Source organism: Myodes glareolus, chromosome 3 (assembly GCF_982192425.1).
Source record: "Myodes glareolus chromosome 3, mMyoGla1.1, whole genome shotgun sequence".
Classification (NCBI taxonomy): Eukaryota; Metazoa; Chordata; class Mammalia; order Rodentia; family Cricetidae; genus Myodes; species Myodes glareolus.
Genome location: NC_142028.1, coordinates 62,410,669 through 62,425,094, shown reverse-complemented (window position 1 = coordinate 62,425,094; position 14,426 = coordinate 62,410,669). Strand labels below are relative to the sequence as shown.

The 14,426-nt window shown below is 47.1% G+C and overlaps 1 protein-coding gene, 1 long non-coding RNA gene and 4 other non-coding genes across 6 annotated transcripts; 5 read left to right on the top strand and 1 right to left on the bottom strand.

Annotated features, from left to right (window-relative positions):
* Window positions 1–2,382: 2,382 nt before the first annotated feature.
* Rab42 (RAB42, member RAS oncogene family) lies at window positions 2,383–6,576 on the bottom strand. Its single transcript, XM_048434169.3, has 2 exons — window positions 5,809–6,576; window positions 2,383–5,254 (listed from the first exon to the last, which is right to left on the bottom strand). Exons 1-2 carry the CDS (start codon window positions 6,087–6,089, stop codon window positions 4,834–4,836), a joined length of 702 nt encoding a protein of 233 aa, XP_048290126.1. The 5' UTR covers window positions 6,090–6,576; the 3' UTR covers window positions 2,383–4,833.
* Window positions 6,577–11,508: 4,932 nt separating this feature from the next.
* LOC125400291 (uncharacterized) lies at window positions 11,509–13,953 on the top strand. Its single transcript, XR_015737488.1, has 5 exons — window positions 11,509–11,757; window positions 12,699–12,762; window positions 13,002–13,068; window positions 13,322–13,377; window positions 13,779–13,953. It is a non-coding gene; the product is annotated as an uncharacterized LOC125400291 (long non-coding RNA).
* On the top strand, window positions 12,276–12,411 carry LOC125400541 (small nucleolar RNA SNORA16B/SNORA16A family). Its single transcript, XR_007231980.3, has one exon. It is a non-coding gene; the product is annotated as a small nucleolar RNA SNORA16B/SNORA16A family (small nucleolar RNA).
* LOC125400543 (small nucleolar RNA SNORA44) lies at window positions 12,799–12,928 on the top strand. Its single transcript, XR_007231982.3, has one exon. It is a non-coding gene; the product is annotated as a small nucleolar RNA SNORA44 (small nucleolar RNA).
* LOC125400544 (small nucleolar RNA SNORA61) lies at window positions 13,093–13,221 on the top strand. Its single transcript, XR_007231983.1, has one exon. It is a non-coding gene; the product is annotated as a small nucleolar RNA SNORA61 (small nucleolar RNA).
* Window positions 13,633–13,706, top strand: LOC125400557 (small nucleolar RNA SNORD99). Its single transcript, XR_007231995.1, has one exon. It is a non-coding gene; the product is annotated as a small nucleolar RNA SNORD99 (small nucleolar RNA).
* Window positions 13,954–14,426: the final 473 nt, after the last annotated feature.

Here is a 14,426-nt window from a genome sequence, read left to right as displayed (position 1 = left end):
GGCGAAGCATGGGAGGAAGATGCAGGCAGATCTTTGTGAGAGTTAGAGGCCAGCCTGGTAAACAAAGTGAGTTCCCAGACAGCCAGGGCTGTCACACAGAGAAATCCTGTCTTGAAAACCAAACCAGCAAACAACAATAACCAAAAACAAACAAACAAAAAGCCTGTTCTACATAGCAAACTCAAGGTTAATCAAACTAAGTAAATAAAAAGCCAGGTATGTTGTTGGGTGCCTTTAATCCCAGCACTGGGGAAGATAAGATAGAGAAAAGTGGTTCTCTGTGAGCTCGAGGCCAGCCTGGTCTACAAAGCGAGGTCAAGTTCAGCCAGGGATACACAGAGAAACCCTGTCTTTGAAGGAAATAATAATAATAATTTTTTAAAAGATTGGCATGAGAGCCGGGTGGTGGTGGCGCACACCATTAATCCTAACACTCGGGAGGCAAAGCCCAGTGGATCTCTGAGTTCAGAGAGTTCCTGGTCTACATAGTGAATTCCAGGATATCCAGTCCTGTATAGAGAGACCCTGTCTCAAATCCAGAAGAACAAAACAAAAAGATTCACATGCTAAGCAGGACTCTAGACCTGCTGCCCAGACAGCCGGAGGCCAGTGAAGCTTCAGGTGAGGGCTGGTGTGCGTGTGCTGATTCCAAAGCAGTGCCTGCTGTGCTGGGCTGAAGACTGGAGTTGGAAGCAGGAAAATGCTCACTGGGATGTTGCCAGTAGTGGTTTGGACCAAAGATAAAACCTTGAAGGACTCTTCTGAGGAAAAATCTACCAAAAATCTGTGTGTGTGTGTATGTGTGTGTGTGTGTATGTGTGTGTGTCTCCATGGCTGGCTATTACAACAGGATAAGAGCTGAAGAAGAAGGGACCACCTAGGACTAAGAAGCCATTATGAAGAGGCTTCTTGTGCCTGTATGGGGTGGGGCAGGAAAAGGAGGGAAAAACCGAAATAAAAAACTGAAATAAGGTTTTTTTTTTTTTTAGAGCCATTAGAGATTATTGTCTCTGGGTAACTCAGAGTCTAATCCAAATCAGCATCCTGCTCCACACCTCTGTATCCACCCACATTCTCCCCCATCTCTTTTTTCTTTTTTCTTTTTTAAATGTTTATTTATTATGTATACAATATTCTGTCTGCGTGTATGCCTGCAGGCCAGAAGAGGGCACCAGACTTCATTACAGATGGTTGTGAGCCACCATGTGGTTGCTGGGAATTGAACTCAGGACCTTTGGAAGAGCAAGCAATGCTCTTAACCACTGAGCCATCTCTCCAGCCCCTATCTCTTTTTCTTAATTGATATTTATTGAGCTCTACATTTTTCTCTGCTTCCCTCCCTGCCTCTCCCCTCCCCCCTTCAATCCTCCCCCAAAGTCCCCATGCTCCCAATTTACTCAGGAGATCTGTCTTTTTCTATTTTCTACTTCCCACATAGAGATAGGGTCTTCATGGAGTTAAGAAAGACAAGGCCTCAATAGCTAAGTATGGTGGCATGTGTGACAAAAACTTAATAGTCCCGTTTTACAGCTGGATGCTGGGCTGAGGGACAGGCATGATTTTAGCCCAGTGAACACTGCAGGACAGCACTAGGCACAATGACATCATCTTTTTTCTCTGAGTGGGCCAGGTCTGGGTGACAGGGATTTCCAGACTTCTCCCAACCCTAACTAGACATTTGTTTGTTTGCTTGTTTGTTTTGAGATCCTTCTCACTATGTAGCCCAGGTTGGCCCAGAACTCATGATATTCCTGTCTCAACTTCTGAATGTCTATGACAAGGGACAACTAATTCAAGTCACCTTGAGTGATCTGTCCCCGTGTGGAAGAGGCAACTAGGCCTGGTGGTACATGCCTGTAATCCTAGCACTTAGGGAGTTGGAGGCAGGAGAATCAGGAGTTCCAGGTCACCCTGCTTGCTTGGTTACATAGTCAGAGGCCAGTCTATGCTGCATGAAACCCTGTCTCAGAAACAAACAGGGCTGGAGAGATGGCTCAGTGGTCAAAAGCACTGGCTGCTCTTCCAGAGGACCCAGGTTTAGTTCCTAGGACCCATGTGGCAGCTCACAACTGTCTGTAACTTCAAGATCTAATATCCTCACTTAGAAATAAATGCAGGCGGGGACTGGAGAGATGGCTCAGCGGTTAAGAGGTTTGCCTGCTCTTCCAAAGGTCCTGAGTTCAATTCCCAGCAACCACATGGTGGCTCACAACCATCTCTAATGAGGTCTGGTGCCCTCTTCTGGCTTTCAGGCATACACACACAGACAGATTATTGTATACATAATAAATAAATAAATAAATATTTAAAAAAAAGAGAAATAAATGCAGGCAAAACACCAATGCACATAAAATTAATAAAAATTAAAAAACAAACATTGCACAAGATTTTATCAATGTTTATAATCACACAACGAAAGAAATAAGTAAATCCATTTACCAATGACAAACATGAGGGCACTGGATAGGGTTCAGCCAAATAAAGTTTACCTTGAATTTCTGATCCTCCAGCCTCTGCCTGTGTGCTTTGATATTCATGTATGAAGTTACGTGCTGCTGTGCCTATTTTTATAAAGCAAGGTTGTTTTTTTTTATAAACTTAAGTTTAATTGATTTTATGTGTTTTTTAATATTATAAGGTGTGGTAGCTTCTTTTCTTAAAAAATTAATTTATTGCTGGTCAGTGGGGGCACATACCTTTATTCCCAGCCCTTGGGAGACAGAGGTAGGCCGATCTCTATGAATTGGAGGCCAACCTGGTTTACAGAGCTAGCTCTAGGACTGTAAAAGCTACATAAATAAACAAAGTATAAAAAAATGAATTTATTTGTATATGAATAGGTAGCTGGGAAGTAGTGGTGCACAGCATTCAGGAGGCAGAGGCAGACAAACTCTGTGATTTTGAGGCTACCCTGGTCTACAGAGAGAATTCCAGGATGCCCAGGGCTACAAAGTGAAACCTGTCTCAAAAAACCCGTATATATGTATGGGTGTTTTGGCTGCATGTATGTCTGTGTACCACTACCCTTTCCGCGCCTTCAGAAGCCAGAAAGGGCATTGAATGCCCTGGGACTGGACTTAGACAGTTGTGATCTGCCATGTGGGAGCTAGGATTGGACCTGGTCTACTGGAAGTGCAGCCAGTGCTCTCAGCCTGGCCATTCTCTCCAGTCCCGTGTGAATGTGTTGCCAACGTGTGTCTGTGTGCCGCATACATGCCTGGTGTCCTTGGAGGATAGACAATGTTACCAGATCCCCTGGAACTGGAGTTGTGCATTGTTGTGACCCACCACATGGATGCTGAGAATTGCATTATTACTCCACAGTGGTGGCAAGTGCTCTGAGCTCCTGAAGCCTCTCTCTAGCCCCTGCCCTGTCCTGTTTTTATTGTTGTTTGTTTTGTTTTGATAGTGTCTCTCTGTGTAGCTTAGATCAGACTAGCCTTGAACTCATAGAGATCCATCTACCTTTGCCTCCTCAGTGCTGAGATTAAAGGCGTGGGCTTCTATGCCTTGAAGAAGGCAATCTTTTTTTGTTTTGTTTTTGTTTGCTTTTGAGACAGGGTTTCTCTGTGTAGCCCTAGCTAGCTGTCCTGGAACTCACTCTGTAGACCAGGCTGACCTCAAACTCACAGATCAGAGATTTGCTTGTCTCTGGAAGAAGGCATTCTTTTCTTTTCTTTTTTTTTTTTTTTTTTTTTTTTTTGAGACTAGGCTGGCCTCGAACTCACAGAGCTCCACTGAGTCCTGGGATTAAAGGTGTGTACCACCACTTTCCGCCAATAAATTAACTTTTTAAAGAAGGCAGTTCTTTAGTACCATCCTCATAGACGAGATGTGTGTCTATGGATGTGTGTCTAAGGATGGCCAGGTTCCAGGCAGTGTAGTAAGCGGAGGTCCATTATCCAGCACCCTGGTGGCTCTCCATGTTGTCTCTCATGTGTCTCACAAATCTGCAGCTCCTTCATGGTCAACCCCCAAAGTCAACTGTAGTCACTGAGCTTGGGGTGGGAACCGTGAGAAGCAACACTTGATAAAGCCAGACCCATGCTAAGGGCTGGGGAAGCACTAAGCCAAGCTTGCACTGGAATTCCCCACATTACCTCACCAGCAAAGCAGCGAACAGTTGCTGGGAAGCTGTCTTCCAGGCCAGGAATGCTGCCAGAAATGACCATGTTGAAGCCAAGAAAGGAAGCCAGAAGCTTGTTATCAGCTGCCAGTGAGGCAGGCTCTGTGTGAGCAAGCCTGTCCCTTATGCAGCCTCAACCTCCCCGTGCAGTGGAATTAAGAAAAGGTTTTAAATGTTGTGATTCTTGTTTTTCCACTAATCTACTGTAGCCCAGGCTGACCTTGAACTCTCTGAAGCTGAGGAGTCTCTGAACTGATCCTGCTCCGAGTTTGGGAATTGTGGGCGTTTGTGGACTGCCACATCACACCGATGGATAAGGAAACTTGGGCTAAATGACTTTAACTTGCGTACCTGAGCTTCGATTTCTCCCGAGAAAGGGGTTGTGCTGTGAACTAAAAACCCACAAGAAGGCCGGGCCTAGTGGAACACTTCTGTAATCTCAATCACTCAAGAGGCTGAGGTTCAAGGACTGAGCAAGATCCATTCTGAAAACATAAGAGAAAAAAGTGCTGAGGACGTCTGTAGCTGGCCAAGCCCTGTGTTCAATCTTGACCAAAAAAAAAAAAAAAAAAAAAAAAAAAAAAGGCCAAGAATTAGAAGGCAAGAACAACAGGAACAGGTCAGGAGGCAGCCATCTTGTCATTTGCCCTCCAGTCTCCCTGGGGAGACTGAGGCTGGCACCACTGTAACCCCTTTCTCTCCCAGAGTCAACACTGGCATGGGCCTGAGTCCTGCTTTCTGCTGGGGGATCTGGGGTTTGGGGCTCTGTGGAGGAGCCGGACGCCTGCCCAGTCCTCTTCCAGCTTGATGTCCCCCAGTTGCAGGGCCTGTTCGATGGCACGGGCGACAGTGTCAAATGCCAGGTCCACATTGCAGTTACTTTTGGCCGAGGTCTCCATGAAGGCCATGCCCAGCGAGGCAGCCAGTTCCTCTGCCTCCTGGGTGGAGACACTTCGGGTGCTCAGGTCGCACTTGTGGCCAATCAGTAAGAAGATCACCTTGTCAGGGCACTGAGAGGCTAAGACCTCCTGGTGCCAGGCTTGGATGTGTTCAAAGGACTCTCTGTTGGTCACATCAAAAACTAACAGAACGCCCACCATGTTCCGGTAGAAGGATCGGGTGATGGACCTGGGGGTGGAGGTAAATTAGGGTAAATATGCCTTTAAGACGACCTCAGAGGCCCCCAAGATCCTCAGGCTTCCCGCTCCATTCCAACACATTTCAATCAACATCTCTCCCTGATCTCCTGCCTTCACTCCTCCCAGTTGCAGAGACTGCAGAAAGGGTACAGTCCCCTCTTCCTACCTGTTCTGTTTCTGATTCCTTGGCTGGCAACTCCCACCCATGGCTCCACACCAGTCTTCCTCTCCATTCCCTTGAACTGTCTTTGCAACCAGGTCATTCATCAATGTTTCAGAGCAAATTCCTTAAGCTGACATTTCCTTTAGGGTTGGGTAAGGGCTTTGGGAAGGCAGGGGTAGGGGGTGGGTGGGTGTGTCTCAGTGACAGCACTTGCTGGGGTTGAGGGGCTTGGCACCTCCCGCGGAGTTTGTAGGAGGCATGACTGAGTATGGAGAGTGGGGAGGGGAGGGTCCACAGATCCCTGCTAGAGTCCCTGCGGTTGGCACCTGCAGGCGTGGGTGTCCCCAGGTGAGTGGTATTGATTCCCCTTCCCGCCGCACCTGAAGCGCTCGTGACCCGCGGTGTCCCAGAGCTGCAGCTTGACCCGCAGCCCGGCGGGCAGCTGCAGCGCGCGACTGTAGAACTCCACGCCCACAGTGGGCTCAGGCTCCGGCTCCACCGCACCCCGAGCGCCCGCCACGTAGCGCCGCAGCAGTGACGTCTTGCCCACCGCGGCGTCCCCGAGCAGAGCGATCCGGAACTGGTAGCTGCAGCCCGCTACCTCCATGGGATCTGGACTCCAGGCAGACCTCGGACAGTTTTGTGCTGCCCCGCCTCTCATGTGGGGCCCTCCTCCTCCATCTCCTCCTCTTCCTCCTCCGGGTTCCTGGTCCTGGCACAACCTCGAGGAAGGATCACGATCCTTAAGACCAATCCTTAGTATAGTTGGTCGGTCAGGTCACTACCTCTGTAAAATGGGGACAGTGACAACCTCTGCTTCACAGGATAAAGAAATTAAAATAGCTGGGCACAGCGGCATACACCTTTTCTTTTCTTTTCTTTTCTTTTCTTCTTTTCTTTTCTTTTCTTTTCTTTTCTTTTCTTCTTTTTGGTTTTTGAGACAGGGTTGCTCTGTGTGTAGCTATGGCTGTCCTGAAACTCGCTTTGTAGACCAGGCTGACTTTGAAATCACAGAGACTCGTTTGCCTCTGCCTTCTGAGCGCTGGGATTAAAGGCTACCACCGCCCGGCCGGGCACCTCTGCAGGAGGACGTTGTTCGCATCACTCTAGGCAGTGACTGGCTCCCAGACACACCTTCCTTGTTCGGGTTCCCCTTTCCTGTAGTGTCAGGGTTTCTCTGTGTAATAGCCTTGGCTCTCCTGGAACTTGCTTTGCTGACAAAGTTTTGTTTATTCTTTCATTTTCTCACCACAAAGATCTGGGATCTGGACCAACCCAGGATTCTTCCCATTCCTTTCCCTTTTTTATGTGTACTTGTACCTATTTGTGTGTGTGTGTGTGTGTGTGTGTGTGTGTGTGTGTGTGTAGTTTCTACCTTTTAGGTACCCAGGGATTGAATTCAGGTTGTCAGGCTTGCCAGCAAGTGCCGTTACCCAATAAGTCATCTTGATGGCCCTTGTCTCACTGACTCTAAACGAAGAAACAAAAAACCATTTATATCACACCTCTAAATAATAATAGCCAGTGTAGTTGGCAAGTCTAGAGGGGGATGAAACAGTGGGAAATGAGCCCTCCTAAGGGCAGGCTGTGCAGCACCCAGGTCAGCCCTTGTGGGCTGTGCAGCACCCCGGTTGGCCCTCGTGGGCTGTGCAGTGTCAGCAGCAGAGTCTTTGAACTTCCTCTGTCGGAGGTTCCCACTAGGGCTGACTAGGGCTGTGGTCGGTCATGTGTTTGCCTCTGATTGCACCTGGCACCAGAATCCGCATGTCAGCTGACCCACGCCATAGATAAGGCTGTGTAACCCAAGGAACAAGCCATTTCCTTTCCCTGTGTTCTGCTTCCTCATCTGCTATGGCAAATGCACATGAGGCAGCTCACACAGAACTGTATACCCCAGCAGCTATGGCTCTGAACATGTCTCTCGGGGAGATTCCGGTGTGGTTCAAAGGTCATTGAGCAGTTATGCAATAATCATCACTGGGTGATGATGCTGATTTCTAGTATATTTTAATGTCCTGACCTCCATATGTGCCCTGACCATGTGCACCCACATACACACACCCCAAGCACAGGTTAGTGGACAATTTTGCGGTCATTTCTCTCTTTATGTGATTTCTGGCCATTGAACTCAGGTCTCAGAAGTGCACTGCTGAGCTCCTACCTTTTGGCACATATATTTTCATTATAGATGGTTGTGAGCCACCATGTGGGTGCTGGGAATTGAACTCAGGACCTCTGGGAGAGCAGTCAGCGCTCTTAACCTTTGAGCCATCTCTCCAGCCCCCATTCTATCTTTTATATTTCAGCACACATACAGCACGGAGAAGACCGAGGCAAAGTTCTTGCTCTTGGGGAGCTCGCATTCTAAGGAGGAAGGCAGAAAAACACATACATGGGCTGGAGTAAGAGCTCAGCTGGTAAAGTGCTTGCCATCCAAACCTAAGGACCTACACTCCATCCCCAGGACTTGTAAACCCAGTCCTGGGAGGAGGATAGGAAGATATCTGGGGCACTCTCCAACTGTACCTGGCACGTTGTGAGTCAATGAGAGACCCTGTCTTAAAAAAAACAAGGTAGTGTGTCACAGTGCAGGCTCTTATTGTTGGGCTCTAGTGTCCAAACCGAGAAGGAGTCACCCCCAGAGACTACCTCATATACCACAGCCAATGCAAAAGCATGAGGATTTTATTAATTCTGTCATGACAGGGTCCCCCAGCATTCGGGAAGCTGAGAGACCCTGACTAGCTGGTACAGTCTACTTTTAAAGGAGAAGGCCCCATAGAAACAAGAGGGGTTGTTCCTTGACCTTTTATGATTGTCTTATTCGAAAAGGGCTAATACCAATAATTGACTGGAAAACTATTGTCAGATCAGATGAGGTAAGAGGTCATTTTGACCCCGTTTCCCAGGGGACTGAGTCAAAACATATGTGTATGGGTAATTGTTCAGGAACTGAGTACGTGCATGTGTAGCTGTTAGGTCCTTGGTTCCCAGGTGAGGAGGGGAAGCACTGAGGCACAGATGCTGGGAGGGTTTGGAATTGTTAGAAATGGCTTCAGAATTGTCTAAAATCTTACATTATTTTATTTTTTTTGTTTTTCAAAACAGGGTTTTTTTTTGGAAGATTTACTTTATTTATGTATACTTTGTTTGCATGTACATCTGCACCCAGAAGACAGCTTCAGAGAGTTGTGAGCCGCCATGTGAGTGCTGGGAAATGACCTCAGGACCTCTGGAAGAGCAGTGAGTGCTCTTAACCACTGAGCCATCTCTCCAGCCTCATAGACAGGGTTTCTTGGGGTTGGAGAGATGGCTCAGAGGTTAAGAGCACTGGTTGCTCTTCCAGAAGTCCTAAATTAAATTCCCAGCAACCACATGGTGTCTCACAACCATCTGTAATGAGATCTGGTGCCCTCTCTGGTGGGCAGGGTTACATGCAGACAGAACATTGTATACAACCAACAAATAATTTTAAATAAATAAATAAATAAAAAGACAGGGTTTCTCTGTAGCTTTGGAGCCTGTCCTGCAACTACATCTGTAGGCAAGGTTGGCTTCAAACTCACAGAGATCCACCTGCATCTGCCTCTGCCTCCCGAGTGCTGGGATTAAAGGCGTGTGCCACCTGCCTGTTTTTTTTTTTTTTTTTAAGACAAAGTTTCTCTGTAGCTTTGGAGTCTGTCCTGGAACTAGCTCTTGTAGACCAGGCTGGCCTCAAACTCACAAGGATTCACCTGCTTCTGCCTCCCAAGTGCTGGGATTAAAGGTGTGCGCCACCATGGCCTGGCCACCGGCCCATTTTAATGCAGGTTTTTAATCTCAACACTTGGAAACGGGCAGTGGTGGCACACGCCTTTAATCCCAGCACTCGGGAGGCAGAGGCAGATGGATCTCTGTGAGTTTGAGCCCATCCTGGCCTACATGTCAAATCCCAGGTCAACCAGGACTAAATAGTAAGATCCTATCTCAAAAAACAAACAGGGGCTGGTGAGATGACTCAGAGGTGAAGAACCCTAACTGTTCTTCTAGAGGTCCTGAGTTCAATTTCCAGTGACCACATGGCGGCTCATAACCATCTGTGATGAGATCTGATGCCCCTTCTGGTGTACGGGCAAAATGCAGACAGAACACTATATTCACAATAAATAAATTTTAAAACAAACAAACATCCCCACAAGCTACCACTCCGAGCTTGCTATGTGGGTGCTAGGATCCACACCGTGGTCCTCACACTTTCACAGCAAACACTCTTAACCGCTGAGGCATCTCCCCAGCCTGAAAGCTGTTTCTTCAGGTGGATACAGGAGCTGAAGGATGAAGCTTAAGACAGTATATAGTAAGGTCAATGTTGTGCTCCCTGATATTAGGGAGGGGGAAAAAGTGGGCCTGGTGATAGGCTTGTCATCCTAGCTACTTGGGAGACTAAGGCCTGCCTGGGCAAACCAGTGAGATGCTGTGTAAAAGCAAAAGCAAAAATCCAACCAAGAAAAAGTCACCAATCTACTGTGGATGTGATGCGAGCAGCTCTGAACCCCTGCCGCTGGGACTGTCGCGCACTGTGATGACAGTAGCCTGGGAGCATAAACTAAATACACTACTTTCCCCTCACAGAATGAATAAATAGATAAATAACTGGAGGGACACACATTTACAAAGTAACTGCGCCACCCAATAGTTACTTAATTCTTGGCAACAATTTTTTACTTTTCTTCTTTTCTTCTTCCTTCCCCCCATCTTCCTCCCTTCCCCTCCCCCCTCCTTCTTTTTTGAAACAAGGTTTGTCTGTGTAGCTTTGGAGCCTGTCCTGGAACTTCCTCTGTAGACCAGGCTGGCCTGGAACTCAGAGATTCCCCTGCTTCTGTGTGTATTTTTTTCCCTTTGAGACACGGCCTCAGGAAGCCCTGACTGGCCTCAGAACTTATCTTAACCAATTCCAGCACTGAGAGGGAGAGGCAGGTGGATCTTTGTGAGTTCAAGGCCAGTCTGGTCCACGGTTAGTAGTAAATTTCAGGACAGGCAGAGCTACATAGTAGAAAACCCTAACTCAAAAACAAAAACAAGCAAACAAAAAAAAAAAAATCAACCAACCAAACCTTACATTACCCATTTAATCCTCCTTAAATTACCTCCCCAGTTCTGGGATTACAGACTAGGATCTGAGGCATGAGGGATTAAACCCAGGATTTCATGCCCTTTACCACCCTAGTGCATTTATGTTCTTAGGTTGGGGCTCATTCATTCATTCATTCATCCCATGAGCAAAAGACAACACATGGTCGGTCGTGACTTAGAGTGTCTGAGCCATTCTCAGAGTCTATTCTACTTTGCTTGCTAGCTGTGATCCATTCTTCAATTTCCTGTACAAAGGGCAAATCAAGAAGCCAGGACACAGTTTTGTATGAAAATGAGATGGAATAATCAGCCCAGCATAAAGAGCAGATGCTCAGAAAACAGTATTTATATACTTGGTTTTTTTTTAACTTTTTATAATTTATTTATCTTTGTTTTGTGTGCATTGGTGTGAAGCTGTCAGATTCCCCCGGAACTGGATTTTTCAGACAGTTGTGAGCTACCATGTGGGTGCTGGGAATTGAACCCGGGTCCTCTGGAAGAGCAGTCAGTGCTTTTAACCGCTGAGCCATTTCTCCAGCCCCTATATACTTGTTTTGAACAAATAATGAATCCATCTGGATCCTAGATATCCTCCCTCAAGAAACTTTTTTCCCACTGGGGCATCCCAAGACTTTCAGAACTAAGAACCTTTTTTTTTTTTTTTTTTTGGTTTTGGTTTTTCGAAACAGGGTTTCTCTGTGTCGCCCTGGTTGTCCTGGAACTCACTCCGCCTGCCTCTGCCTCCCAAGTGCTGGGAGTAAATGCGTGCTACACCACCACCTGATGCGGAGAACCTTTTCTAAAATCCGTGATAATTCAAAATTGCCCTGAGACTTAATCTGCATTGGCTGCAGCCAATCTCGGCGGGCTCAGGACAGGAGCTGTAGTGTGCGTGGACTACACTTCCCAGAGCGCCCTGCGGCAGGCAGAGCGCGCAAGCGCGACCGTGGGCGCGAGCATATATAAGATGGCTGCGGGCCACATTTCGTCCTTTCTTCCTGCGGCAGCCGCGTTGTCTTTGTGATGTTGTCTTGTACTTCGTTTTTTTCACCTCCACAACTCGCTGTCCCCGGGACGCATTCTCCGGTTGCTGCGCCCAAGACTGCGGGATGCAGAACCTGCCGCGGAGAAACCGGCCTTCTCCGTCTCGACGGTGGAGGCCACGATGGCGGCTCGCGTAATGGAAGTTCGCGGCCTGCACACTGCACCCTTTGACGGGTGAGTGACTTAGGCCATCGGCATGTTGGTAACAGCATTTGCGGGACGAGGGGATAAGTGCTTGCGTGCGGTGACGTTATTGTGATGACGCCAAATAAAGAGACTCTGACGGTTGCTTCTGAGTCATCTTTGGAGACTTAACCTGTCTCCTGTTTACTGGAGTTACCCTAGTGGTTAACGGGTGTTGCGGCCGAAACTTTGGATCCCGGCACGTGCTAGTTGAACTATATCATCCATAGATCTCAAGCCTTTAAGAAATATTTTTCGGGAGGAGTTTAAAACCTCCACTTTGTCGCTGATTGCATAAGCGGCCATTTTAAACTTACCCTGATAACTGAAACATTACGTAAGAATAACTTGTGTGTGTGTGGGGGTAGGCTGGGGACAGGGAGTTAAAGAGTTCTATGTAGGCTGCGTTAAAATCAAGAACCTAATGTCTAGTAGTCAAAGCTGTAATTTAAGATTTTGTGAACCAGGTGGTTTGTGGGTGTGAGGTATTGTAACCCCCATCACTTCCCGTGGCCCTTATCGAAGCTGCAGCCGCTTCTACATAGCTGCTGTGGTCAAAAAGGAGGCCCAGAGAAAAAGTTTTCCTTGACGGTCGCGGTTCTGTTTACAGTAACTGATCTGCAACATTTTGGGAAAAGACAGCTCCACCTTGTGATTTCTCAGAAGTATCTAGAAATCTTCATGAGCATCAGCATAACTATGCTACAAGCTAACAAGAATGTTCTCTTCGATGTGTGGAGTTAGTAGAATGGGACTTTTGGAAGTAGTTTGCTGAACATAAGAACATACAAGGGGACTTAAATGTTCACCTGTCAAACATTCTGGTACATGGCCACGCCATGGGTCACATTCCCTGTAAGAGAAGGCCAGTTGGTGACCAGGTGCAGGACACTGTAGGATAAATGGATAATTGTGTTGCCTTTCATCATAGCTGTTCCGGATGGGGGTTCCGTGAAGACAGATGTGACAATGACGCTGTGCAGCACTAGGCCCTGGTAAGTATGGCAGTGTTAGCTGCGATCTGAGAAGTGCAGCATGTTTCCAAGGGCTGTGGCTTGTGGTAGCCATGGGGTCTCCAACTGCATGCCAGAGTAACTGGAGAGACTTTGACAGCCCTGGCCAGCACAGTGCCTGCAGCTGCCACTCGACTTTCCTATATATGTTGTTCCTGGTGTTGCCACCCTGGACAGTGTTGTGTCCGTGGATATTCACAACAAAGCTTTCCCTTCTGCAGGTTCTTCTCAAGGCTCAAGTTGGGGAAGTCAACCTGTCTTCCAACCTGCCTCTGCTCAGTCACTAAGGTAAAGGTGCTGTCTGACAGCCTTACCCTCCGGTTCCCTTTCCCATCGGATCTTGACGCTGGTCTTGGTGGTCGTAAAGGAGGAAGAGCAGACCGAAACTGGCCTCATGGCAATATAGTCTGCTATAGAGCATTGGGTCAGATTCATACATGCCTTGGCTCTTGTAAAATGGGATAGCCTGAGAATTACATATGCCTCTGGGCAGTTGGTGCGTTGTGCTTGGGTGTCTCTAATGACTTATTTATTTTTTTAGAGCCATGTGACCAGTGACGGGGCGATCATTTATGATCTCAGTCTACAGTTTGTTGGTAAGTTAGGGCTGTTATGCACTCTGTCCCTAAGTATTATAGCAGGAAACTGCTCAAGTGTGTAAAATTCAGCATTTTAGTAATGTCTGGCCTGTGTGCTGCATTAGCTACTCACATTTATGGACAAAGCTGCTTGTCTTGTGACTGCTATTTGCCCACTGAAGGCCATGAGTGCATTCTGCTAAGCAGCCATGCCCTTGTATCCACTACCCCTGCAATCAGATAGATTGTGAGGAAGTATGCAGGGAGCTCAAACACTGGTCTAGGATGAAACCTAATCTGAGTGGACATCTATGGATGAGAAATGCGGATATGGGACTGAGACCAGTTCTTAGGAAAAGGCTGAGGTCTGGGGAGTAAGCCTGAGGTCAGAACTAACACAGACTTACACTTCCTTTTCAGAAAAAAAGAGGACTTCCCTGGAAGCAAGCAGAAGCTTTTTTTTACTAAAACTTTCTGATTAGCCAGCAGTGATGGCCCACACTGAGACAATAAAGGCTACAAAGATCTGTCTTGAAAAAAGTGAAATGCTTTGGTATTTAACATGTAATTGGTTCAATAAAGACTTCTGAAAGTATCTTCTGTAATTTAAAATGATTAAACAAAATTCAGTGCCCACTGAACCCAGGACAGTAACTGAAATGAAATCTTCAACTTATTAGTTGGGAGGTGATTTCCTATGGACTGCTTTCTGGGACTGCAGAGCTTGATTTACATGTCTCCCAGCCAAACTGCTTATTTGGACAGTCAAGCTCACTAGGAGTCAGGGAAAACGCATAAAGGAAAAAGCCCTTCCTCTCTGAGTAATGTACCATGGTTGCTAGTCATAATTGTAGAGGTCCCAAGAAAAGGCACTGCCTGGGGCTTACCAACTTAATGCCAAGGTGCTATGCCATACTGTGAGCAGAGGAGATGCATGGGAACAGGCAGTGATGGCTCTGAGCCAATTAAAACAACCTGTGGGAGCCATTCTCAATTACTGTCAGTTGCTTAACAATTCATGGTTGTGGAGAGCTAGTTACAAGAGAGGCAGGGATACACAGTAACAGT

Excerpts from the sequence above, each read along its gene's own strand:
- Rab42 (XM_048434169.3), bottom strand. The coding sequence starts at position 6,089 with ATGAGAGGCGGGGCAGCACAAAACTGTCCGAGGTCTGCCTGGAGTCCA. Across the intron at positions 5,255-5,808 it reads GCGGGTCACGAGCGCTTCAG|GTCCATCACCCGATCCTTCT; the intron begins GTGCGGCGGGAA and ends CTCCACCCCCAG.